The 25,727-nt window shown below is 54.8% G+C and overlaps 2 protein-coding genes across 9 annotated transcripts in view; one reads left to right on the forward strand and one right to left on the reverse strand.

Moving 5' to 3' along the window:
* The first annotated feature begins 1,726 nt into the window (after window positions 1-1,726).
* Window positions 1,727-20,231, forward strand: ETNK2 (ethanolamine kinase 2). Its single transcript, XM_081300536.1, has 8 exons — window positions 1,727-2,246; window positions 4,250-4,509; window positions 7,430-7,552; window positions 12,323-12,465; window positions 13,826-13,909; window positions 15,694-15,839; window positions 17,631-17,704; window positions 19,137-20,231. Exons 1-8 carry the CDS (start codon window positions 1,989-1,991, stop codon window positions 19,207-19,209), a joined length of 1,161 nt encoding a protein of 386 aa, XP_081156662.1. The 5' UTR covers window positions 1,727-1,988; the 3' UTR covers window positions 19,210-20,231.
* Window positions 20,232-23,412: 3,181 nt separating this feature from the next.
* Window positions 23,413-25,727, reverse strand: part of SOX13 (SRY-box transcription factor 13) — a 45,008-nt gene continuing 42,693 nt past the window's right edge. For 2 of the 8 annotated variants that reach the window (XM_081298873.1, XM_081298870.1), the window contains exon 14: window positions 23,414-25,191. In XM_081298873.1, coding sequence (XP_081154999.1) covers window positions 24,915-25,191 — 277 coding nt within the window. In that variant the 3' untranslated portion in view covers window positions 23,414-24,914. Of the gene's footprint in view, window positions 25,192-25,727 lie in introns of all 8 variants that reach the window. The other 6 variants (XM_081298874.1, XM_081298872.1, XM_081298871.1 and 3 more) reach the window with 5 other exon arrangements.

A 25,727-nucleotide genomic window follows, 5' to 3' on the forward strand; every position in this document is an offset into this window, starting at 1 on the left:
GTTACCCCAAGGACTGTCCAGGCGTGTAGGTTGGGAAATGAGAAAGCAGCAGCCACCTGAAGCCACTAATGCTGTCCCTTAATGTAGCTACTCAAACCTCTTTTGCCTGAAAAATATAAGTCTCCGAATGTTCCAATCAGGCTCTTGGTACCTCTAGGAATGCAGCATCCTGGGACTAGATGGGACCCCAGGGATGGCTTTATTTTCTCAGCGCAAAAGGAAAAACTGAGCAGGGCATGGGGGTGCATGCCTGTAATCCCAGTGGCTCAGGAGGCTGAGGTGGGAGGATCTCAAGTTCAAAGCCAGCCTCAGCAATGGCAAGGTGCTAAGCAACTCAGTGAGACCCTCTCTCTAAATAATATACAAAATAGGGCTGGGGGTGTGGCTCAGTGGTTGAATACCCCTGAGTTCAACCCCTGGTACCAAAAACAGGAAACGCTGGAGGCAGAGTTCTTTCCAGCCCTGAATCCTAAGAATCCATGACCTGAAGTAGGCAGGCCCCCATGATCTGCTATGTTGTCCAATACAGTGGCCACATGAGGTTGTTTACATTTAAGTTAAATACAATGTCGCACTAGCTACATTTCAAGTGCCGATAGCCACCTGTGGCTAGTGGTCACTGCATTAGACAGCACAGATACTTCAGTAGGGCAGAGCTGGGTTATGGACAGAAATAATCATAGGGTCTTGTGGTTGAGAGGTTCCTGGGTAGGCCAAAGGGATAACTTGGGGACACAGAAACAGGTCCCTTTTCTGTAGGCACTGAGTGAGACAATGTAAGATGGTGACTAGTGAGGTCCATGAGGCAGGACAGTGAGTGATGGCAACCAACAGGAGGTGACAGAATGAGTAGTGAAGACTACAACTAACAGTGGCTTCCCCATAGGCTGGTCTAGCCTCTCCACATCTCCTCTTCCTCATAGCAACTGCCCTGGCACACCTTGTCAGCTCGCCTCTTTGTGTCCCACTCCCCAGATATTGCTTATCCTGCTTTGGCCCTATGCCAGGCTTCTACCTCTTCTCCCAAAAGGCCAGTCCAGAGTCTATCCACCTCCACACCCCTTTGCCCAACAAAGCACGGGGATAAGGGACACCTGCTGGGCTACTACCTGCCCCCAGTCAAACTCTTGGGTCAGGAGGGAGGCTATAATAATTTATTACTGACCAAAACTCAGTCCTGCTCAAAGTCTTGGCCTAGAATGTGCCCCAATACTCCAATGCCCTGGAAGGTTCAGTGACCTGTCAGAAGACAAAGTCTGCAGGCTTAGCATGCCCACCTCCAAAACCATCTCCCAACATCCCTCTCCATTAAATATGTGTGTGTGAGGTGGTGGTGGCGGTGGGGAGTACCCGGGACTCCCCGCACGGAAGGAAGGGCCTTTCAGATGCAGTACGGGCCACTCCTGCAGATCCTTTTCCGGGGGCCCAGGGATTGAGCTCAGGAAGCAGGGACCAGGATGGGTGGGGGGGATTCAAGCTGATGTCTTGGGAGCACCCGGATTTCCATAACCCAGGATGAGGAGGGGCGCCGAGGAGCCCTTCCCGCCCCTGCCCAGCTGCTGGGAAAGCCGCAGAGAGCGCCCAGAGCAGCCCCAGCTGGGACCCGCGGGCGGATCCTGCAGAGGCTCCGCCCCCGGCGTCACCGCCCCCCCGGGGGGGGGCGTCACCCCCCAACCCGCGCTCCAGGTAGCTGAGACCACAGCTGCCCGCGATGGCAGGCGGCGCTCCACGGCGGCCCGCGGGCCGGGGCGGCGCGGGCAGGGGGCGTTCCCGTGGCCCGCCGCCCGTGATGTCACAATCGCGGCGGGCCCCGGCGTTCCGGGGTCGGCTTCGGGCGCCGGGCCGAGAGCCGGCGATCGAAGCGGGCAGCTGGCTCCTGAGTCATGGACTTCCCCTGGCCCCTCCTCTACCACTCCCACTCCCTCGCCGGGCCCCCCCGCAGGGGCTAGCGCTCGCGCGGCGGCTCCGAGGGGGTGGGGCTGCTGGGAATGGCTGTGCCCCCTTCGGCTCCTCTGCCGTGCTCGCCCTTTTACCTGCGGAGGCAGGCGCCTTGCCCACAGTGCTCATGGGGCATGGAGGAGAAGGCAGCGGCCAGCGCGGGTTGCCGGGAGCCGCCGGGCCCCCCGAGGGCCGCCGCTGTCCCGTGCTTCAGCGTCTGGGTGGACCAGGACGACATCCTCCCGGGCGCCCTGCGCCTCATCCAGGAGCTGCGGCCGCTTTGGAAGCCGGAGCAAGTTCAGACCAAGGTAGCCGAGCGGGCGTGGGGCCGGGATGGGGCCCTGCCGAGGCTGCAGCTGGGCTGCGTGGACGCCTGTCCATGCATCCTTCCGGGTGCCGGTCCCAGGGGTGGCGACCGCTTTCGCAGGAGAGCTTTGGGTCGTGGTTTGTATGCCTGTTTATCCCACTGTCTATTTTGGTCCCGAAGCGAAGCCAGGCGCACGCCTCCTTGGACCTTCCACACACGCCTCCTCTCGGGGTTCTTCTGCTCGAGGGAGGTCCACCTGCCCACTGTCAGCATGCTGCGCGTGCGGGCCCCACCCCCTGTCCCTGCTTGCTGGTGCCCCTAGCTGCCCAGAAGCGTTTACCCAGCCAGCTGTGAAACCTGAGGAGGCAAGAACTTTTAAGGGAACCCCATTACCATCACCATACACGTGTTGCTACCCCTTCTCCACCTCCATGGTGGGAGCAAAACCTCCAGGTTGTGAGCAGCCCCTAGAGTCCCTGGAGCCACCTCGTGGAATCCAGCCAGCGTGGAGCCCCTCACCATGACTGCAGGCTGGGACTCAGCACGGCACACACACTAACCTCCAATAGGCGCCTTGCCCACCCTAGCTGGACACACTCTCCCTGATACACCTGTGGGCAGAGCTTCCCACCGAGCAGTGCCAGGCTGACTCCCCAGCTGACCTGCATTCTCGGAAAGGAGGCCTCCACCTGCCCACCACCCCCACGCCCCCTCCGGGCTGCCTATGAAGGCAAGAGCTGAGCCGTTAGGGCTTCATGCTGAAGGGCTTTCTGGGTAGAGAAAGGCAAAGTTCTGGGGAGATTCTGGACTTGAATGTGGAGGCTGACAGAACCCTCCAGGGAGTGGGCAGCATTTTCAGAAGGCCCAGTTTGGTGTGTTAAGACGTCAAGCAGGGGGCTGGGGTTAGCTCAGTGGTGGAGTGCTTGCCTGGCATGTGTGAGGCCCTGGGTTCCATCCCCAGCACCACATGAAACTAAATAAATAAAATAAAGTATTGTGTCCACTTGCAAATAATTTAAAAAAAAAAAAAAAAAAGACATCAAGCAGCCTGTGGTGTTGGCCCATGCTTGTAATCCCAGCCACTCATGAGACTGAGGCAGGAGGTTGGCAAGTTCAAGGCCAGCCTCAGTAACTTAGCAAGGCCCTAAGCAACTTTGTGAGACCCTGTCTGGAAATAAAAAATAAAAAGGGGCTAGAGATGTAGCTCAGTGGTAAAGCACCCCTGGGTTCAATTCCCAATATGGAAAAGGAAAAAAGACATCAAGGGATCTGAGGTCATTTCCAGCACTAACCAGCCTAACATTTCAGCTGCCAGCCTCTCCCTCTCCTGGTCTCAGTTTCCCCACCTAGAATTGGTCCAAATGTCCTCTAAGATCCCATAAAGCTCTGTCATAATGTGCCCTCCCCTCAAACCCATGGTTTCTTCCTCCTTATAACTCTATCCGTAGAGCCTGTGCCCCAGCCCAGTTGTCTCCTATCTCTACTGGTATGGAACTCAGAGGCTCCAAGGACCTCTGGCCTCCAAAGTCCTGGGATGGGTGCCAACCTCAGTACCTTCCTTGTACCTCTGCTGCTGGATAGAGCCAGAGGTACAGCAAAGAGCCCTCTGCCTGGCAACAGTGAGAGGCAGCTGGTCAGGACATTCTGTCCCGGTGACTCCCAGTCTTCCCCTGCCACATTCTGGTCCATAGGGTGTCTTTCAGGACAGGGATGGAGGAATAGGGAGGGGAGGGGACTTCTACCCACCACCCAGTGTGGACTTTCCTCTACTGCCAAATCACATCTACTAGGGTCAGACCCAGGGGAAAAAGTGTGCCTGTGCTGAGCCCAAGCTGCCATTTTTTCCCCCCTTTGGGCTCTCTAGTCTATCCTAAGGTTAGGGACAGGACTGGGTTATATGTTGCTGTGGCCAGCATTCAAATGAGCCTCTCCTGCTGAGGCACTGGGGGAGAGACCAGAGACATCCTGCCCCACCCACCCACAGCTGTCCTCTCCCTGTGCTAGCGCTTCACTGATGGCATCACCAACAAGCTGGTGGCCTGCTACGTGGAGGAGGACATGCAGGACTGCGTGCTGGTCCGGGTGTACGGGGAGCGCACAGAGCTGCTGGTAGACCGGGAGAATGAGGTCAGGAACTTCCAGCTGCTTCGAGCACATGGCTGTGCTCCCAAACTCTACTGTACCTTTCAGAATGGGCTGTGCTACGAGTACATCCAGGGCGTGGCCCTGGGGCCTGAGCACATCCAAGATCCCCGGCTCTTCAGGTAAGGAGGGTGCAGGGTTCTATTCATCTCTGTTCCTCTGGCCTTGAGTTTTGAAATCCTTGGCTCCCTTCATTGCTGTAGAGTGGTCTCTATGGAGGAGAAGGAGATCTGTGAGCTCCCTGAGATTACATGAACAAGTGTGTGTGTGTGTGTGTGTGTGTGTGTGTGTGTGTGTGTGTGTTGTGCATTGCTTTGCAGAGAGGCGATGGCTTTCTGTGGGTTTTCATTGGAGTTTGCTAGAAGGATGAGCTCTGGGGGAGGAAAGTGAGAATTTTAATGAACATTGGACCCAAGTTTCTGGTTCCTGAAATGCAGCAGAAATCTGCTTCCTGATCCCATGCCTCAAATCTCTGCCCACTGCTGGTCTGACCTGGAAACATCTCAGAACTTTGGAAATGAAATCCGAGCCAAATCCACAGGAACACACTCAGGTTTTCCTGACTCTCCTCACCTTCTGCAAGACCTTAGGTGTGCGAGGAAAATGGGCTGTATCTAGGGTGTGCATGGCTTTATGGAACAGAGAGAACCCTCCCTCCTGCTGGTCTGAGCTCTTTTGGGGCTCCCTGACAGTGTGGGAATCCAGGTTTGGGGAGCTGCTGAGGCCTCCTTGCAAGGGCTTCAAAGAACCCATGACCCTTGGGGGGCCCCTCCCCATAAATACCTGGATGTGTAGTGCCTAGAAATTGTACTTAACCTTTAAACCCTGTGGATGCTGCTGTGGGGCCCATAAAGGGACTAATCAAAGTGTCCCTAGTGTACTTCTCTGGATATGCCACAACAAGGGTACCAAGCCATGTCCTTCCTGTTCCCCACAATGCTATGAGCCCTGCCGAGGGCATCCGTGAGTGAGTCCTGAGACAGGCTGAGGTTATTGGGGACAGCCGTACAGGGTCTGCCTTAGATCCTTGGCTTCTCTTCTGTGCAAAGCAAGGGAAAGGAAACCTCTGCATACTGAGGGCAAACAATGAGGTCCACCTGGGGGTAGGCCAAGGACATCTTTGCTTCCTCACCTGCCACCCAGTTAGCCCAAGTAAGTATACCCGGCTCTCCAGGGACTCGGGGAGTCTGAGAGCCCCTCCACCTCCATGCTCCTGAGCACTGCCTCAGGCTGCTAGGACCCCATGAGTTGTGCCTTGTAGCTGTGCTTGGAGTGCGAGGCGTGCACACCTGTGCAAGGGTCACTTCAGCCTCCAGCGAACAGCTCCAAATGCACCCAGCCTGGAGATGTGAGGTCAGAGGAGGGTGTGGGCACCAGGCCCTGCTTCTCCCACTGAGCTCCTCCCAGCTCCCCCTTGGTCTTGTGCAAAGAGGCTCAAACATTGGCAGGTCCCCACCACTCCCAGTCTCCCTCCGCCTCTGCGAACCTCATGCTGTCACTCATCCTCTCGGTGGAAACAATTGCCACTGTCAGGAAGATTGAAGAGGGATTTAGGTTCCATAATAAGAACTTGGCATTTGGGGGAGAGCCAGACATCCGGAGAGGTGAAGGAGGTAGGCCCTTCCTTGATTTTTTTTTTCCCAGGACAGACTATTTTCCTCCGGGTGAGGGTGGATGTCTGAGGGGAAGGCCTCACCCTCCCGAGTTCCCCTGAGCCCACAGCCCAGCCCCTCTGCTGAGGCTCCGCAGCAAAAAAAAAAAAAAAAAAAAAAAAATGCTGAGTGTCGAGGTTACTTTCATTGCTATTCAGACAACAGTCCTATTGATATTCAAGGAAACGCTCTGTTCATGCTCTGTTCGGAATCTTCCTTTGGGAAGGAAGGCCAGGCCTGGGTCTCAGGTCTGTTTCCTTGCCTTGCCCACAGCTCTGTGGACCCCTCCTGCCCCAGGACCTCCGGCCTCCAAACACCCAGCCTTCCTTTCTCGCCCTTGGAGCTGCTGCCACACCCCCTGCTCCTCTACCCTTGAGGAGGTGGGATCCTTGGGGGCTTCTGGAGGAGGCCTGAAGCTGCCCTGTATCACCATGGGGCATGGCCTGCCCCTTCCCACATGGGGCAAGGAGAGAAGGGGTATCCCTGGGATAGCTCTGTAAACAGCCCATGCCTTTGTTGTCTTTCCTAGTGATTATCATTTGGGCAACAGGAAGAGGCAAAAAAGCTTGGAAGGTTGACTGTCGGAGGCTTGGCAGACGGGTGGGGGTGGGGCTGCAGAGGGAGGGCTTGGCAGAGGGGTGGGAGTCCCACTGGGACACAGGCCTCAGCGCTGGGACCCTTATCGAGGCCCTCCCTCTCTGACTGGTCAGCCTCCAGCCATCCCCACCCTCTCCCAGCAACCTTCTCCGCCGCCCACTCCTTCTCTCCCGGGACCTTGGATAATGTCCACAGGAGGACTTGAAAATAGAACGTTGGTTTGTTTCGCGTCCTTGGCACCCTGCCACCAGCATCAACTCCCTGCAGCCAAGGAAGGGCTGCCCCAGCCCCTGGTTTCCCTCCCCACCTTGGCCAGCCTGATAAGAGGCCTGAGTTTCTTCCCCGCCTGCCACCATCACCCCTGATCTTTTGATGGAAAGGGACCTACTATCACCTCCCCTGAGAGGATGCGGCAGGGCCCAGGGGGGAGAAAGGACACTACCCCTAGTCCCAGGTACCCCTGCTTTCATGGCTACTTCAGAAACACTGGGGTGGGGCGAGATTGACGTGGGGCCAAGAGCCCTTTGCTCTGGCCTGCTCTCTGAAGCAGCCCAGCTCTGGGAGACCGGAGACTGAGCTGCTGGGCTGAAGGTCTTACTACATTTTCATGCTTTCTGTTGAGACTCTCTTCCTGGGGAACCTTTGGTCCTGAAAGAGTTGTAACCATCCCACACTAGGCCCTCTAGCTAGCGTCCCCATGAATCTCCCAGCCCAGTCTGGTCAGGAGAAACCAAGAGGGGAGGGCATGCCCAGCACTGACACTCTCCCCCCCTCCTGTTTTCTGCTACTGTAGGTTAATTGCCTTAGAAATGGCAAAGATTCACACCATCCACGCCAATGGCAGCGTGCCCAAGCCGACCCTGTGGCACAAGATGCACAATTATTTCACGCTGGTGAAGAATGAGATCCACCCCAGGTACAAAGGTCTGGGAGGGTGCAAGGCTGCCACTGTCTCTGCTGCTGTAATCTGCTCCCTTGTCCCTGTTCTTTTGGTTCTAGCCCCCTGCTCCCACTACAAGAGGTTTAAGGGGACAGGGCCTGGGATGGGGCCAAGAGCTTCCCTGGCAGCTCCTTTGGTCCCAGTTGCTGGGCCTCGGTCTCCAGGCTGATTAGGCCGGTTGATTGCATCTTAAAAATATGGATCAGCAGTTGTATACACATGAGCTTATTTCTCCTTGAGTCTTCGATGGTGGCAGGGACTAGGGTCAGGGGAACTTCTCTCCGTGTTACTTAAAGGAAACTGAGGCTCAGAGACAGAGCTTTCCCCAGCGCAGGCTGCCAGGCAGGGCTTCTGTTTTCCAGCCCGGGGTTCTTTCTGCCTGAGCTGCCCTCTGGACAGTGGGAGGGCAGGGTGCTCTGAGAACAGGGAGGGACTGAGCTCAGAGTCACTCAACAGAACAGCTCAACAGCCAGCAAACCCTCGGGTCATGCCGGCTCCTGCTGCCTGCCTGGCCTCCTCTCATGCGCACATGGCTGACACTTGCTATTTCCTGCACCACTCCTTCCAGGGACTGACACTGCCTTTCCCCAGGCAAGACAGGGCGCCCCAAGTTTTTCCTTCAGCTCTTTGGCCAGACAGACCTGACTCCCAGCACACCCCGGGGGTACCCAGGAAGGACAGAGGCCTGTTTACCCCTCCCCTCCAAAAGTCAAAGTCAGCATTGAATCTCTCCATGCACCTTGCTAGGTTCAACATCACTTTAAAAAATATATACATTTTAAAAAGTTTTAAGTTAACAGAATTGTACGTATTTATGGAGTACAGTGTGCTATTTGGATACCTGTATAAAATGCGTAATGATCAAATCAGGCGCGTTGGTGTATCCATCACCTCGTGGGTCGTTTCTTTGTGTTGGGAATGTTCAAAGTCCTCTCTACTAGCCATTCTGAAATATGTAATTAACTTGAACATCATTTTCCTTCTAGAGGTTCATGGGAAATCTGGGAGAAGGTGTCTCCTTCCTCCTCTAAGATGACATTCATTAACCCTGTCACCATTGTGTGTCTCTTGAACACACACGTGACTTTATCTGGACCCTCCTGCTTAACGATTATCAAGCGCTGCTTTGGGACTGTTTGTCCAGGCTGGCCCCAGCCTGCCCTCTATTTGACCATGTTCAGACCTGTGTCACATGTTATCTCTGGAACAAGGACACCCTTCTCCCTGGGGACTGGAAAGACACATGGAGAACAGGGCCCTCCATCCACCACTTGGTTCGACAGACAGGAAAAACTGAGGCCCAGAGAGGGGATGGGACTTGCCCAAGGTCATGGCCGGTCAGTGGCAGCTCAGGGACTGGGGTGCCTCCTGGTGCTCAGGCATGATCTTTGATTCTGCAGTGTCCTTTGGCTGTTGTCCCTGTGTAACCTTGGAGAGGTGTCCTTGTTGGGAGGAGAGAGATCCCTGGAGAAGAGCTGGCCAACTCCCTTTGCTCTTGTCATGCCTTTGACATTGGACAAATTAAGGTTTAACTTCTTAGAGCCTTTTTAGGAGATGACCCCCTGCCCTGTGCTGAGCAATCCTGGACACCAACTAGACAAAGCACGTTGAACTCCTAACCCTGGTTTATCCAGTTCTTCATTTCACAAACATCGAGTGACTGGGATTTAAGATAATAAAAATTTTAAAATGATCGTGTCATTGGCCCTGTCCTCAAGGAGCTTAGGAGTCATCTAGGTAAACAGGACCTGCCCAAGCTCGACTACAAAAGAAGGCGAGGTATTTCATGCATGTGGAGGGTTTGAGAGGGGGAATGAAGGGAAGGCTCAGCAGAGGTGCTGGTTGAGGTGAGCAGGGGCCACTCTAGCTGGAGGAGAAGGTGACTGAGCAGGGTTTGCCCAAGGAGGCCAAGGCCATGAGGTCTTCAGGAGGGTCCAGAGCGGGGAGGGAGACAGGGCACTTTGGATCTAGAGGTGGGGACTTAAATGCCCAGCTAAGGAACCAGGACTAAAGTGAGCGGGCTGTGGAAAGTCCTGCAGGTGTCTGAGCAAGGATGTGGCTTAGGAAGGAAGATATAAAGTACCATAAGGGACAGATTTGGGTGACAATTAAGGCAGGGTGGGGACTAGAGGTAGGGAGACGGGTGGAGGAGTGTTGTCATTAAATGAGCAAGTTCTAGGACTAAGGTTCCCAAGTTTGGAGCAGAAGGTGCCCCAGGAGTGCTTTCTGAACCCAGATTCCCAGCCCAACACTGGAGTCTGATGGGGAGGTCTTGCTGGACCCCAGGAATCTGCCATTTGGTAGGCTCCCCAAGGGATTCTGCCCTGGGAACTACACTTTGAGAGAAAATTGCTCTAGAACAATTGGTGGGGGGGAGGCAGGTGGAGAGCAGAGGAGACCTAGAGATGTGCACCTAGAGCTGATAGCCACCGTGTCTGTTTGGCCCTGCAGGTGTCCAGGGTGGTTTGGGGAATGTGGGACTAATAAGCACTTCAGGGACATCAAAAGGAAATACTGGCCAGGCGCATGCCTGTGATCCCAGTGACTGAGGAGGCTGAGGCAGGAGGGTCGCAAGTTTGAGGGCAGCCTCAGCAACTTGGAGAGACCCTGCCTCAAAACAAACAAACAAACAAAAGCTGGGCTATAGCTCAGTGGTAGAGCACCCCTGGGTTCAATCCCAGTACTGAGAGGGGGAAAAAAAAATAGAGACTTATAGGTGGGCTGGTGGGAGAGCAAAGGTCAAAATCCAGGAAGCTGGAGTGCTTAGAAGGTCCCCCGAAGGGAGAAAGTACTTTTGTCCTGTGTGATCCGAGACCTGAGTGACCGAGAGCCAGGCAAGAGTCCCTTCATCAGCAGGAGCTCCTAATGCATCCCTGGGGCACCCTTGCCCCTCCATCTTCTCTTGTCCCTGAGGTGCCTGGAATGGGGTTTCTGGAAGGTGACAGTGGTCACTCTACTGCCAACCCCACAGCCTTGAGAGAATCTGGTGGCATCAGGACTGAAGGTGGCAGAGCTGGTGGGAGCTCAAGTGCTCAGGGGAGGGACTCTTGGTCTTGCAGAGGCGCCAGGGAGATAGGAAGGAGGATGGTTCCCACAGTAACCATCTTCATGGCCTTGGGGAGGGAGGTGGGGAGGAGTCAGGCAGAGGTCAGGGACCAGGCAGCAGGCGTGTGGATGTCAAAGCCATGTTTTTCAGACTGGGACCTGGGCAAGCCAGAGGAAGCCTCCTCCTCCTTATCTTTCGATGGTCTCAGTCCAAGAAAAGAGGAGTCTTCAAAGGAAGTGGCTCCTTAAGGAGCGTCAAGATTGAAATCTGTCGCATGCAGAGCTGTGGACGGAGATAAGTCCAGTGCGGGTGAGGGGAGCCCCCTCCCCTCCGCGGCCTTCCTGGCTCCCAGAGCCTCTTAGCACCCCAGGCCCGAGGCGCCGAGGCGCCGGGCCTCCGGGGAGATGCACAGCCTCACCTGGATTGGGAAGCTCCGAGTCCAGAGCTGCGTGGAGGCCGGAGGCAGCTCTGTCCTTCCTGGAGCCTCAGTTTCCCTGTGGGGTTGGACCACAGGATCTGGGATCCCCTTCAGCTTTGACCTTCTCAAAGCCGGGGAGGAGCCTGCAGGCTCTTCCTTTTCCAGAGGGGCCGTGGGAACGCTTTGGCCACTGAATGTCCTGCCCATGCTTACCTCATTCCCCTTCTCGGGCCTCTGCACCCTGGGCACAGAGAGACGAGGCCTAGATTCCTGAGTGGAGATGATAAAACCCACGGTCCTGGGTTTTTGAGCACACACAGACCTGTGTGCCTCTGAGAGGCCAAAGTTCAGAGCATCTGAACATGTTGTGTCCTCACTAGACCTTGCGTGGACTCCACCGATTGACCAATTCATTTATTTCTCAATGCATATTGGTTGAATCAGAAATGGCCGCTGAAATGGGGGTGGGTGAGGCATGTTTGTTTTCATCCCCTTAAGTTAAGGTACCATCTGGCAGGGGTCCAGGACAAGGAAACACAATTCAAGGTGGAAGGGACCCATCCCTGGGGAGCGTCAGAGCAGTACTTTTCCTCTGGAAGACCTTTCCGTGCCCTTGGCATGGAAGGAGTGAGCCCAGCAGCACTTTGCCTTCTTGCTGGGCCAGAGAGGTGCTTCTGTACAACACGAGGTTAGGCCAGATGGTCCCAGTGCCTTCCACCTGTGACTTTGTCAGCTGCTGGAGTGGGAGTGGGACACAACAGGACATGCCTCTGCCGCTTCAAGAGGATGCCTTTGCTCCAGCAGTTGCAGGGCATGGTTACTCCTTCACTGGAGAAGCTGCAGGTTCTCCCTGGGGATTTTCCCCACGCTCCTGGACCCAGATCTACTCTGCCTCTCCCCCCACTCCTCTGTGGGCCGCCTCCTCCCGTAGTCTGGAATCATTCCATCTAGACCCTGGCTCTCACTGTCCCTCTTCTCTACCTTCTTTTCCTTTTCATCAAGTAGCAGGGATGCCATTTGGTCAGCGACTTTTATCTGGGCCAGTCGCTTTCCTGCCCAGGTTTGAATCCACTACTTATTGTAAGCACAGAAATTAGGAGGACAGGAAGCCTAGGGCCAGCTGACAAAAGTGATGGCAAAAGTGAGGGTCTCAGAGGCTGGCCATTGTCCGAGGCCTCTGCAGTCAGGGGAGAGATGAGCCTGGATCCCGGGGGCCTGGAGGCCGGTGCCTGCCCATCTGGACTGGCCCTCCCTCCACCGTTACCTTTCTGCCACTGTCCAGCCTCTCTGCAGATGTCCCTAAGTTGGAGGTGTTGGAATGGGAGCTGGCCTGGCTGAAGGAGCACTTGTCCCAGCTGGATTCCCCGGTGGTGTTCTGTCACAATGACCTGCTCTGCAAGAACATCATCTATGATAGTGCCAAAGGTACAGCTCCCCTGGCCTGGCCAGGGGTGGGGGAGGTGGGTTGGGCATCTGCTCCTCGGGCTGGCCCTTGGACAAGCCAAAACAGATCTGGGTTTCAGTCTGCAGTTAATTTATTTATTTTTTTCATAAATTTATTTTTTGTAGTTGTAGATACACAGAATGTCTTTATTTTTGTATTTTTATTTTTTTAATTTTTTATGTTGTGCTGAGGATCGAACTCACTGCCTCATGCATGCTAGGCAAGCACTCTGCCACTGAGCTACAGCTCCAACCCCCAATTTTTTTTTTCAATGTGGTGCTAAGTTTGAACCCCAGGCCTCACGCATGCTAGGTGAGCGCTCTACCACTGAGCCACAACCCCAGCCCCTGCAGTTAATTTATAGAAAAGGAGACAAGAAATTCTCCTTGAGAAAAAGCTATCCCAGGAAGGAATTCCGAATCATGGTCTGGGGAGGTCCTCCACGTTAGCCATTCCTCTTGACAGGACTTGCCCAAGCCTCCAGAGGGAGTGAGCCGCCTGGTTTCTCTGATGAGGGCATTGCCCCCAGAAAGTACACTTGTCCCTTGGCGTGCATGGGGAATTGACCCCAGGACCCCTCAAGGATGCTTAAATCCCTTATATAAAATGGTGCTGGCCTGGTGGTAGAGCTGTATGGTAGAGCCCTTGCCTAGCATGCAGCTGGCTCCAGGTTCCCTCCCCAATACTGCAAAAATAAAAATAAAATGGTATAGTATTTTTAAATAACCTACTCACATTCTCCTGTATACTTTTTATTTATTGGTACTCAGGATTGAACTCAGGGGCACTTAGCCACGGAGCCACATCCCCAGCCCTTTTAATATTTTATTTAGAGACAGGGTCTCACTGAGTTGCTCAGTGTCTCGCTGAGTTGCTGAGGCTGGCTTTGGACTCAAAATCCTCCTGCCTCAGCCTCCTGAGCTGCTGGGGTTACAGGTGTGCACCACCGTGCCTGGCTCCTGTATACTGTAAACCATCTCTGGGTTACCCATAGTACTTAATACAGTGTGGATGTTCTGTAAATTGTTCCTATACCATGTTATTTAGGAAATGACAAGGAAATGTCTGCACATGTTTGCTACGGAAGTTGGTTGGTGTACGGAGGTGGCGCCTGTGGATACGGAGGGCTGCCTGTGCACAGCTCTAGCTCAGACCCCTAGTCATGCTGAGAACAAATATTTTCTGCTGGGGAGAGCTGGAGGTGGGAGCTGGGGTGGCACAGATGGACAGGTGGACAGATAGAAGCTGCAAAAGCCGGCAAGAGCCAGGGGCCGCATTCCGGAGACTGGGCCCTGTTGCCAGGTCTGGGCCAACCTTCATGGTCTCCCCTCTGCCTCCCAGGTCACGTGCGGTTCATTGACTACGAGTACACGGGCTACAACTACCAGGCCTTTGACATTGGCAACCACTTCAACGAGTTTGCAGGTGAGGGGCATTTCTGCTGGGCCTGTACCCAAGTCCCCATCCTTGTGATGGGATTAGGTCCACAGGCAGGACCCAAGGTGGTTCCATGGAGGGTGGCAACTAGATAGTCCCTGTCCTGTGACTGTCACAGCTCCAGGTGGGAGGCACAGCCTGGCTGTAGCGAGCTTCAGGTCTCACAGGGGAGACAGGACCACCCCACACACACAGCCCACCTTTGTTAGCCTTTGTGGCAGTTTGGTATAAATCAGGAAAATAATTCCTCTGTGGGGACCCAGGGGATACTTGTCCTGCATGTAAATTAGAAAAAGTCCCCCCCTCTGGGCAGACATAGCCCATGCCAGCATGGCCAGCACCACACAGGATGGTTTGTCTCTACTTGCCCCTGTCCCGGGTCCCTTATTCTGCACGGTTATACATGAGGGCCCTGCATGCAGACAAGGCCGGGCCGAGCTGTTGGCCTGGTGACCTGGAGAGCATAACTAGATGGGGCTACTTAGAAGTTACACACACAGCTTTGCTGCTGTATGACCATCCGGCAGATTACTGACCCTCTCTGTGCACCTGTAAAATGGAGATGGTAATAATATCTGCTTCATAGTAGTGACCTGAGTCACATACACCCCTCAGCAAAGACTAAGCAAATGGTTGGTGTTGGCTGCTGCTATCAGGTAGGGCGGCCTTCCTGCAGCTGCCAGGGAGACTGGAACGGGAATGGAAGCGTCTAAATGAGGTAGGACAGATTCCGAGGGTTGGCGACTGTTCCCTAGAGGCATTATTTGTACAGCAGGACCACCGTTCGTGTAAAGAAGCAGGGTGGGCTTTTCCAGCTCTAGGGCTTGAGGTAGACAATCAAGGTCCATAGATGGAGCCGGCCCTGGGGCCGGAGGGGTGTCCCCTGGCTGGCAGTGTGGGGTGCTCAGCATGACATGGCCAGGCCCTGGAGCTCAGGATAGGTGAGGTATGCCTGGGCCACCTATAGAGCCACCCCCTGGACAGAGCAGCTGAGCTTCTAGGTGTGGCCTGGAGCAGAGGTGGCCCTGGCAGAACGGATGATTCCTAAGCATTTTAAGTTCCCCTTACCCACAGCCCAGAGCAGAGTCCAGAGAAGGAGAGGGAGGAAGAGGCCTCGGGGAAGGTGTCCCAGGCCTGCCCCTGTCCTAAACCACCTCTGTTCATCCTGGCTCTCATGCCAAGGTCTCTGCCACCATGCCTTGCACGACTGGGCTGGCAGCTTGAGGACTTCTAGAAAGGTGGTGTTAGTCCACGGGTGCCCAGCCTGGCCACCTGTCAGAATCATCCGGAGAACTGGACGGTGTGGGGGGTGCTCTCTGAGGGGTGTTTTTAAGGAGCCTCTTGACACCGGTGGGTGCAAATAGATCTAAGCAGTGTTTGAAAACCACCAAGTGCAGCTCCCTCACCTGAGAATGAAAATAAAGGGGGCTGGGAGAGGAAGGGCTTGTCTGGGGTTAGCGGGGCCTGGCGGAGACCTGAGGCTCCTGGGGTTCATTTGCGCTTTGGCCCAGGGCTTCTCGAGCCCTGGTTTTGCACAGTGCTCACGTGATGCCACCCTGGAGGGTTGCTGTCACTCTGAGGACAGTGCTCCTCTTTACTTTCTCAGCCCAGAGAAGCAGTGTCCCCAGCTGGGATGGGGAAGACCCCCACCCCTCCCTGGGCCCCCCTTGGGCCCAGCCTGCAGGTCGGGGGAGATGGCAGTGTTAGAGGAGAAGGGACACCTGCCCAGGTGGCCCTCCCAGCACCTTCTGTCTGGCCTGCTTTCCCATCAGGTGTGAATGAGGTCGACTACAGCAGGTACCCGTCTCGGGAGACCCAGCTGCAGTGGCTGCTCTACTACCTGCAGGCACAGAAGGGGACAGCTGTGACCCCCAGAGAGGTGGAGCGGCTCTATGTGCAAGTCAACAAATTTGCCCTGGTAAGTGCTTGTAGCTGGGAGGGGGCAGGGGAAGGAGAGCCCCAGCCCTTCACTCAGAGCCCAGGACCCGCAGGGAGCTCTGACCTCCACCCTAGAGGTGGTCTAGGAAGAGCTATCTCCATCCAGTCGAGGTTCCCTCCTTTCTAGAGAAATACTTCCAAATCTCATCTTCCTATCTTAGCAATTCTGTCATTTGGAGGAGTAGTTCCTTCCGTTGTCTAACCTCTGCCTTTCATGCTATAGTGAAACCCATTCTCTTCACTGTTTTTAGCCTTTGAAGGAGATGAAGACTGTCAGGCTCTAATCTCCTTGTAACCCCCTCCATGGGCTCAGCTTCATGGCAGCCTTTCCATCAGGCTCTTCGTCTCCCACCACCGTGCAGTCAGATCTCAATTCCAAGTGTTGCTTATTCCAGGACAAGGTCCATGCCAGGTCTCCACTGGTGTGTCCCTGGGGAATTACTAACCACGCTTATTAATGTCAGCCACACAGAAGCAAAAGACGAGTCAGTGGCCCGCAGCCCACATTTCATGCTAGAGCATCATGAAATCTGTCCTTTTCTGGGATTTCAGACCATCCCTTCTCTTCTCTTTTTTTGGCACAAAACTGATTCTGCTGAGGGCTGTCCCTCTTGGTGGGCTGTCCCTCTTGGGTCACCTTTAGGGCTGACCCTCCTTCTGCTAAGATGGTTTGTGCCCCTTTGAAGTCAGGAAAAGGAGGGTGAAGGGAGGTTCTCTGGGGTCAACCCAAGCGAGCTGGACTTTGGGATGGGGTGGAAGAGCTGTGAGGGTGGAGGACCCCTGTCTGGGCAAGTGGTGGTGTCACTGTTGGGACCCTGGTTCTCTGGCTTCATGAGCCTGGGGTGCCCCTGGGCTCCTTTCCTACAGGGAGAGGTTAATGCTTAGTGAATTACCAACCTGGAGGCTTTGTATTCCCAGCTCTGGGCTCCGCCTGCCCTGCCTTGCCAGCAGAACCCCAGTAGAAGAGGGGGCAGAGAGGGGCTGGGGTTGTGGCTCAGTGGTAGAGCACTTGCCTGGCATGTGTGAGGCACTGGGTTCCATCCTCAGCACCACATATACATACATACATACATACATACATAAATAAATAAATAAATAAAATTTAAAAGATCTTTTTACAACTAAAAAATATTTAAACAAAAAGAAGAGGGGGCAGAGGAGAGGTCAGTGTAGAGGGCCTTCCAGCAGCACAGACCCTGGTGCCCGCCCAGCCAGGACACTGCTGTCACCACTCTTGTGATCCCTCCAGCCCCAGTTGGCCTGCGTTCTGGCTCAGGGATTCACCTCAACCTGGATACCTTGGCCTTGATGCCCAGAGAGTCCTGGGAGTTGAGAAAAGAGGCTGTGGGTAAAGGTGTGTCCTGCACAGGCAATCACTGAAATTCCTAGAAGCACCATCCTGCTGGTGTGGCCCTGGGCGGGGACAGGGGACGCCAGGACCTGGGTGCACTAGTTCTGCTTGTCTTTGGTTTTGTTTTTGCAGTGCTGGGGATGGAACCCAGGACCTTGTGCATGCCAGGGAAGTGCCCTGCAACTGAGCCCCACACCTCTAGCCCCTGTCTGTCTTTCTCTAGTAGGACAGTGAAGTCCCCCCAGGTGCTGCCCAGTGACTTGGCCACAGCAGTCTCCTCAGCCTGTGCTGGGGAGATCCACCAAGTTTCTGCCAGAGTGCTAGCTCTTTGTCTTCCAGAGTGACCATGTCCTCCCTGCCCTGTGAGGCCCCTAACAAGCCTGGGCATGGCCAGGCTGATTGTCTCTGATCTGTTTCCAGGCATCTCACTTCTTGTGGGCTCTCTGGGCCCTCATCCAGAACCAGTACTCCACCATCAACTTTGATTTCCTCAGGTGAGTGCAGGGGTAAGTGGAGGAAGGTGGGCACAGGGGTGGAGGAGAAGAGCCCTGAGGAATGGCTACCCCGGACTGAAGGTGTCCAGAGCCATTAGAGATGGGGGTAGAAGAGCTGTGAGGGTGGAGGACCCCTGTCTGGACAAGTGATGGTGTCATTGGTAGAGAAATGCAGGTCGAAAGCACAAAGAGTTGTTGCCTCCCACCAGTCGGAGTATCTGCTCCAAACACCAACAAGACCACAGAATTGGTATTGGCAGGAATGTGGAGAAATTGGAAACTCGTGCACCGTTGTTGGGGACATGAAATGGTGCAGCCACTTTGGAAAACAGCACAAAAGTCCCAAAACACTAAAAAATGAAGTGCCAGGACTGAGGCTGTGGCTCAGAGGTAACACGCTTGCCTAGCATGCGTGAGGCCCTGGGTTCGATTCTCAGCACCACATACAAATAAGTAAAATAAAGGTCCATCAACGACTTAAAAAAAAAAAAATGAAGTGCCTGTGACCCAGCGATCCCGGGATAGAGCTAGGGGAACCGACAGCAGGAGCTGGATGCAGTGACGCACATCTGTCATCTCACAGAATCTGGAAGTCGAGGCAGGATGATTGCAAAAGTTCTAGGCCAGTCTTGGCACCTTAGCCAGATGCCATCTCAAAATTTAAAAAAGGGCTGGGGATGTAGCTCAGTGGCAAAGTGCCTCTTGGGTCAATCCCTGCTTCAAAAACAAAACAAAACCCCAGGCTCTCAAAGAAATAATGTTCATAGCAACATTATTCACAGCGGCCAAGAGATGGAAGCAACCCAAGTGTCCATCAACAGATGAATGGAAAACATACAACAGAATATTGTTCAGTCTTAAAAAGGAAGGGGATATTGTCATATGCTGTAACACGGAGGAGCCTAGAGGACATTATCCTCAGTGAAATAAGCCAGTCACAAAGACAATATATGATGATTCCATTTGTAGACACAGGTAATTGATGGTTATCAGGGGTTGGCGGAGCAGAAAATGGAGAGCGGTGTTTCACGGGTGCAGATTTCAGTTTTGCGAGGCAGAGAAGTTCTGGAGATGCATCGAATGACCACATACATATCCTTGACACTCAGAACTAGGAAAACAAAACTCCAATCTAATGTATTTGTATAAAAGTTGCTCCAGTCTTATCTAGAAAAAAATAATAAGTTGAAAAATTTTTTTTAAATCAATCCTGTGGGGTTGTAGTTCAGTGGTAGAGCGCTTGTCTCGCATGTGTGAGGCACAGGGTTTGATACTCAGCACCACAAAAATAAAGATATTGTGTCCATCTCCAACCAAAATATATATATAAAATCCTGCCCCAGCCTAGACGCCTGGAGCTGGTGAGAAGGAGAGCCCCCGGCAGGGACGCCCCAGGGGGTCACACCTGACTCCCTTCCCTATCTGTTGACAGGTACGCAGTGATCCGATTCAACCAGTACTTCAAGGTGAAGCCTCAAGTGTCGGCCTTGGAGATGCCAAAGTGACAGTCTCCCTATTCCTCCCCTGCCCATCTGCCTGGCCAGACCTGTTCTCCAGGGCTTGGTTCTGCTCTGGGGTCTGCACCCTTGGACAAGGTGGGAGAGGGGCCAGGTGGGTGTCCAGGGAGAAGGCCACCAGTGGATGCCACTGAAGACCCCATTCTCCTGTTTGGAGGGGCTGATAGGACCCAACTGTGGGGGTCCCCTTCACCTCGCCAGGCTGGGGAGGAAGTGCCTGTACACAGCCAGGGCCTGGACCGGAACCACCCCTGGGAAGCACACTGTTCCCAGCCCTAGGCCTGCTGGTATTGGGGCTGCCTTAGATGTTCTTTGACCCTTCCTGGTGGGGGAAAGGGAGGGCTCCTTTCTACCTCCAGCGCCCTGGCCGGTCCCCCACATGCCCCACATGGGAGGTGCTGAGCCCCAAACCGGCAGCATGCCAATCTGGCAGAAGGATGTACCTGTCTTGAGGATGGAGGGGTGGTCCGCCAGCAGCTGCCTCCTGAACCCCCTCCCTTTCTCCACACTGATTCCCTCCGATCACCCTCCTGAGCCTCAACTGTCTGTCCCTCTGCAGCCTGCTGGGAGAGGAAAGGGAGCCGGTCATCAGCCCTGGGTCTCAAAGCCTGGCTCTGCTTTGTACTGTGGCCTGGCCCAAGGGGATCAAGCCAAGGGTGGGGTGGCATGAACCAGAAGCAGCCTCCTGCCTTGCTCCCTCCCGTACCCTCCAGGCCTCCCTTCCAAGGATCTGTCTCTCCATCTCTACTTTCTGTCCTAAAGTCGGCTCCAGGTCTTCCCACCTGGGAGTGACAGGTGGGAATCAAGGAGCGGAGGGCCAGGGACCTCCCGGCTGGGCATTTCGGAGCCTGCCCAGACCAGATCTTGAAAGGTGCTGACTGAACTGGGTGTCCTTGACACTCAACAGCTCCCACCTCCCTCTGTCCTCACAGCTCTGGGGACCCTCCAGGCTCTGGGCTCATATAGTGATTCATTTGTAAATTATCGTGGTTTTTCTGCATTAAAATGCTCATTTCTGGACTGCTCCATGTCTGAGGGACAATGGCGAGGGCTAGAGTTGGGGATGTGATTAGGACTTCAGAGGTGGGGAATCTGAGGTGCGCTCCTTGGGCTTTGCTCCATGCTCAAGTCAAAGTGGTAGGAGCCCACACACCTCCCACGTCCAGTCCCCTGGCTTCCAAGGGTCCCAGGTCCCTGTAGACGGTGCAGGACTGGTGCTTCAGGGCTTGTCTGCCTGTCTTCTTGCTGGAACTAAGCGACCTGGTACAGTGCCACTTAGAGGGAGCTGGGCTGTGGATCCTGAGAATTTTGGCCAGCCAAGGTGATGAGCCAGGACTCCCTCCTTGGTCCTCACTGGCTTCCAGCTTTCCGAGTGGCAAGGGGGGCTGTTCCGGCTGACAGAAGGCAAGAGAGATTTGGGGACCCAGTCTGTCCGTTTCTCGGAAGGCCAGGAGGGGAGAGCAGAAACTCAGAGACGAGAAGAGTCCCGGAGTCCTTAAGGGCAGCAGTGACCACAGCAACAGCCACCTGCCAGGTGGACTCTGGTTGTTTGGCTTTTGCCTGCAAATGTAGCAGGGTGCCATGGCAACCACTGGAGCAGGCCGGCCGCAGAGGCCTTCAAGGTCACAGTGATTCCAGGTGGCCAGGCCCTCCACGGAGGGTGCTAATGGAGGACATGGGGAAAACGCACACCTAGACACAGGGTGGTCAGAGCTGGCCAGTAGGAGGTCCTGAGTGTCATCTGCAGGGGCAGGTGCTCGTGGACATGACCCGCCAGTGTGTTAGATGGCAGTGCCCCCCCTCCTTGTCCTCTCCAAGGTACCTCTAAAGCTGAGGGCAGAATTGACCACTGAAGTCCATTTTTTTCCTAGCCTCCTGGGGCCTTGATGTCACAGCATGTTGGCTGGTATTGCAGTGATGAGCAGGGAGTGACTGGGAGAAGGTCCCCAGGTATACTCTTTGTCCTGCAGGCTCTGGTCACCGTGTGCACGGATGGAGCACCCTCCCGCTGCCTGTGCTGATAAAACATTCCTGTTCCTCCAGGGTTCCAGGAGGGACGAGGGTGGACTGGGGGGGCTATGCAGGCACAGCCCTGCTCCCTGACAGAGCCGAGCCCCTCCTCCTCTCCTGTCACTGCCACTCCAGGCTAACTGGCATCTGCCCTCCTGGATCAGCACCAAGTTCTGGTCTCTACCCCGGGCCCCTTCCTAGACCCTCTCCCAGAGCTCCAGGGAAAGGACTTCGGAACCTGGCCTCCAAGGAACAGAAAGCATGCTCGTGGCCCACACTTCCTGGTGAGGACCAGGACACACTGTTCCCAGCCTCTGCAACCCACCTGACCCCGTCCTCTCATGGGACGGGGGTGGGGCTCCAGTCAGCCTAAGAGTACACACAGGGCCTGGCCTGTGACGGTCTCAGCAGCTGGAGGGAGGACAGAGGTACCCAGAGTACCTTTGGCAGGGATTCCTGTGAACCTCGCGAGGCCACAGAGGACCCAGTAGGGAAGCAAGAGGAACTCGGGACTGTGAGGGACAGTCCCCAGGAGACTTCTGGGGTCGGGTTTGGAAGAGAGGGAGGGTGGAGATGGCTACTGGAAATGGAGTTGAGCTCTCCCTGGTGACCCCTAGGGGGCCCCCTCTTCCCACTTGTCCCCTGCTGTTTCTACCAGGAGCTTGGAGGCTGGGCTTGCCCCAGGGTAAGGCTGGTGGGCAAAGCTCTGAGGGATGGGGCTAGGAGAGGCCTGTCGGCGGGCAGTGGGATGCCCCCAGATCCAATGACCAGGACCTTAGTTCTCGGGGAATCTTCATGCCCACACCTTCCCAGGTTTGTGGCCCTTGAACCCACCACACCTCCCCCACCCCACTCCCCAATTTGGAAACCCCTCTTCCAGTATTCAAGCCTCTCTGCTTCAATGCTTCCTGTGTTTGGAAGTCCATTCCACTTTTGAACATCTTTGTTGGAAAGTTATTTTGTAAAACTAAAATAGTGATCCTTGAATCGGGGCCCAACTCCAGTCCTGTGAGCTACAGAGAATATTACACTCTCGCACAGCCAGCAGCTTTAAAGAGGCCATCTTGTTCTTTCTGCCTTGTCCTTTTGACCACTCTCGAAGGGCATGTCCACCAAGATCCCTCCAGTCTTCCTCCATGCCAAGTGCCTGCTTCCAGGCCCCTCCAGATGACAGTGGCCTTTTCTAGTGAGAGTCCAGGACTGTGTGGCCTCACCTCTTCTCTTGTTAATCCAGCCCAAGTCTCTCACACAAGAATGGCCATTGAGTTTTGCTGCTTCCATTCTTTATGGATGGGATTGAATTTTTCAAACTTGGGGCCTCAGACACACTAGGCAAACATTTCTAAGTTCCAGCCCTAATTTTTTTTTTTTTTTTTTTTTTGTACTGAGGATTGAACTCAGGGGCACTCAACCAATGAGCCACATCCCCAGCCCTCTTTTGCATTTTATTTAGAGACAGGGTCTCACTGAATTGCTTAGTGCCTCCCTGTTGCTTAGGCTGGCTTTGAACTTGTGATTGATCCTCCTGCTTCAGGCCTCCCAAGCCACTGGGATTACAGGTCTGCTCCACCGCCAGCCCTAACCTTTTAACTGCAAGAGTTATCTTTTCAATAGATCCTCATCAATAAGCATTTTGAAGAGTTTCAGTCATGGCCCTTTCAGGCCTCCGTATTTCTCCTTTGAAGCATAAAGTCATAGTTAAGAGTCCTGAAGCATGTTGTTAGAGACCCTGCTTCTTTCATCAGTATGGAGAGGGCTCATTGATGGGCTTCCAGATGTCTATGAGTGAGCCCTTTCTAGGACAAGAATCCGCAACTTGCTTTAGATTCTCAAAGAGCCCATTCTCCAAGAGTGGGTAAGAACCAAGAAGTTTAATCCTACTGTTTTCAGATGAGGTCGATGAGGCCTAAGTGACTCCCCCACCACCCCTCCTGTGGCTAGTTCTGGGGAGACCCCCGTCTCATGACTGTGATTACAGAGTTCCTACCAAGTGCCTTCCTCCTGGGGACCTGGGCAAGCACCCTCCTGGAGCAGGGGCCCTGCTTCCTCGTGTACAGTATCTCCCAGCCCTGGGCCTGGAGTGCCCTGGTGTGACCACCAGGGGGCAGCAGCGTCCAGGGCTGGCTGCACACTTAGGAATTCTGGACTTAGGCCAACCTCCCTCTACCCGGATGCAAGGACTAGATTCTGAAATGGTCTGTCTTTATTATGCCATCAGAAAACAAATGTGCTGGTTAAGTTACTCATCGTTATCTTATTAACAAAATAAAGCACTATCTATGTTTACAGTCATAAAAAAGAAACAGCCTGGAGAGACGTGGGGGTGATGGGGAGGGCAGAAAACGGGAGGCAGGCACCGGACTCCACCTCTGGTCCTGTGGGATTACAGTCACCACCCTGATCCTAGGGCTGTTCCAGCTCTTTGGAGTTAGGTGCCAATGGGATTTGATTTTCTTAGGGAAATAACTTGTGAAGCTGAACAGGGGCTGAGACCTGTTCCCTAGAACCGAGGATCAGGGAGAGGATCAGACGGGGAGTGGCAGGCCTGGATGCCACCCACCCACCACCCACCCAGTGCTCATGAGGGAGGATGGGGACCATCTGCTCTGGGGCCCCCCTCCAGGGCCTCTGCCACTGACCATCAGTCCTCCTGGCCCTACTCTTGGAACACAGGCTGGGCCCCGGGGCTGGGGCATCAGGACAAAGCCTTTGGAGGAGGAGGCACATTCTCATGCTGCTGGGAGCTAAAAATGGCTCCGTGGGAATTGACTGGCAGAGTCGGAGGGAGAGAAGACGCAGGCAGGAAGTCAGGGAGGCCGCCGGCCCAGGGCAGTCCAGGGGCCTACAGAGACCCAGAGAATCCAGGGGGGCCTGGGGGTGGGGTGGGGTTCAGGGATAGAGAAAGGGAGAGAAAGAGGGCCTTGCAGCAAGACAAGGACAGAGAAATGCACACAGGACACACGGAACCTGAGACACCCAGACAAAGAGGTAGCATTTTGAGGACGAAGAGAAGCACAGAGGAGGCCCCCAGAGAAGCAAGAGTGGCATGGAAGAGACATCTGCAGGGACTCAGCAGCAGTGCCTGGCACCTAGCGGGCACTCAATAAATATCTTGTGCAATGACTGAACAGAGAAAATGCACGGGTCTGCGCACGCGCTCACACACAGCAGCCAGAGGCACAATAGGCTTAGCAGAGATAAAGACGCCAAGGGACAGTCAGACCTGTTTGCACAAAGTACAAAGTGATCCTGGTGACAGAGGAGTGATCTAGGGGAGTGTGGGAGGGGGTGTTGGTCCCATGGTGGCTGGTCCAGCCAGGACAAGAATGGGAACAAAGCATGTGACCCAGGGAGACAGGTGTATAGCTGCCAAACCCCCAGGTGGGTAGACCTGCAAGAGAAAAGGGTCATCCAGTGTCCCTGGCCATCAGCCCCAAGAGCCAAGGAGCTCAGCCGGCTCGGCTCATCACCGCCATGCAAGCCCCACCCCTGAGGCCGACAGCTCCTCAGGTGTGCCGAAGGTGTGGTGGGAGGAGGAACGTATCTACAAGTGCACGGCTTTGCCCATCTCCAGACATACCCAAGTCCAAGTACCAACAGAGTTCAGGCCGGCGGGCTGTGCCCATTGGGTTGGGGCCAAGGTCTTCCCCGGTGAGGAAGGGGCCAGGCCCAGCCAGCTGGGATCAGTCTGTGAGCACCACCAACTCCCCATCACTCTTCTCTTCAGCCTCCGAGTCCTCGTCCTCGCTGTACCGGTACATCTCGCCATCGGCCACCGAGTGCCTGTCATCTGTGCTCTCACCCTCCTCCCTGAGGCTGCAGGTATTGACGATGACAGGCATGTTGGGGTCCAGGCTGTGGGGGACACAGTGCTCCACCAGGGGCTGTGCCAGGGGCATGCCTGCTGCCCGAGGGTATAGGACGTCTGAGGAGCTCATCTGCACCTGGCCGGCCTGTGGGCTGAGATGAAGGAGAGGCGTGGTTACAGGTGCACCCTCCTTTCCACTCCAAACCCAGCTCCCCAACACCTGGTATTAAGTCAAGGGTGCAGCTCAGGGGTAGGACTTGCACACTCCCACTCCACCCCCTCTTGGCTCTGTGACTCATGTACCCTGGCCCCTGGTCTGCTTTCCAATGGCCACATTCACTGTCAACCAAGACCTGCACAGATTCAGAGCCACGGGGTGCTCAATAGGTACATTTCTTGGGGAACTCTCTGTGGATCCAGTTTTGGGAAACTATATTCTAAATGCCCGAGGGGGATTTAAATCCATCCGGGTGGTCTTGGCTCAGTCAGGAATCTTTCTGTGGGATGAATACTTTTGACACCTCCACAGAACTACAGGCACCTCCCTCCAGGGGCGTGTGGCCGGTCCTCCACAGTCACGCACAGCCACACACCTGTAGCGTCAGCCATGAAGTGCCTACCACATTGCACATGGTCACTCTCCATTTCCCCTAAAGTCACGCACACAGACCCAACCACACACGGATGA

The sequence above is a fragment of the Spermophilus citellus genome, assembly GCF_964194105.1.
Source record: "Spermophilus citellus genome assembly, chromosome: 6".
NCBI lineage: Eukaryota > Metazoa > Chordata > Mammalia > Rodentia > Sciuridae > Spermophilus > Spermophilus citellus.

Coding starts and splice junctions, on each gene's coding strand:
- ETNK2 (XM_081300536.1), top strand. CDS start 1,989: ATGGCTGTGCCCCCTTCGGCTCCTCTGCCGTGCTCGCCCTTTTACCTG. Junction 7,553..12,322: donor AAGAATGAGATCCACCCCAG/GTACAAAGGTCT, acceptor GCCACTGTCCAG/CCTCTCTGCAGATGTCCCTA. Junction 13,910..15,693: donor CCACTTCAACGAGTTTGCAG/GTGAGGGGCATT, acceptor CTTTCCCATCAG/GTGTGAATGAGGTCGACTAC.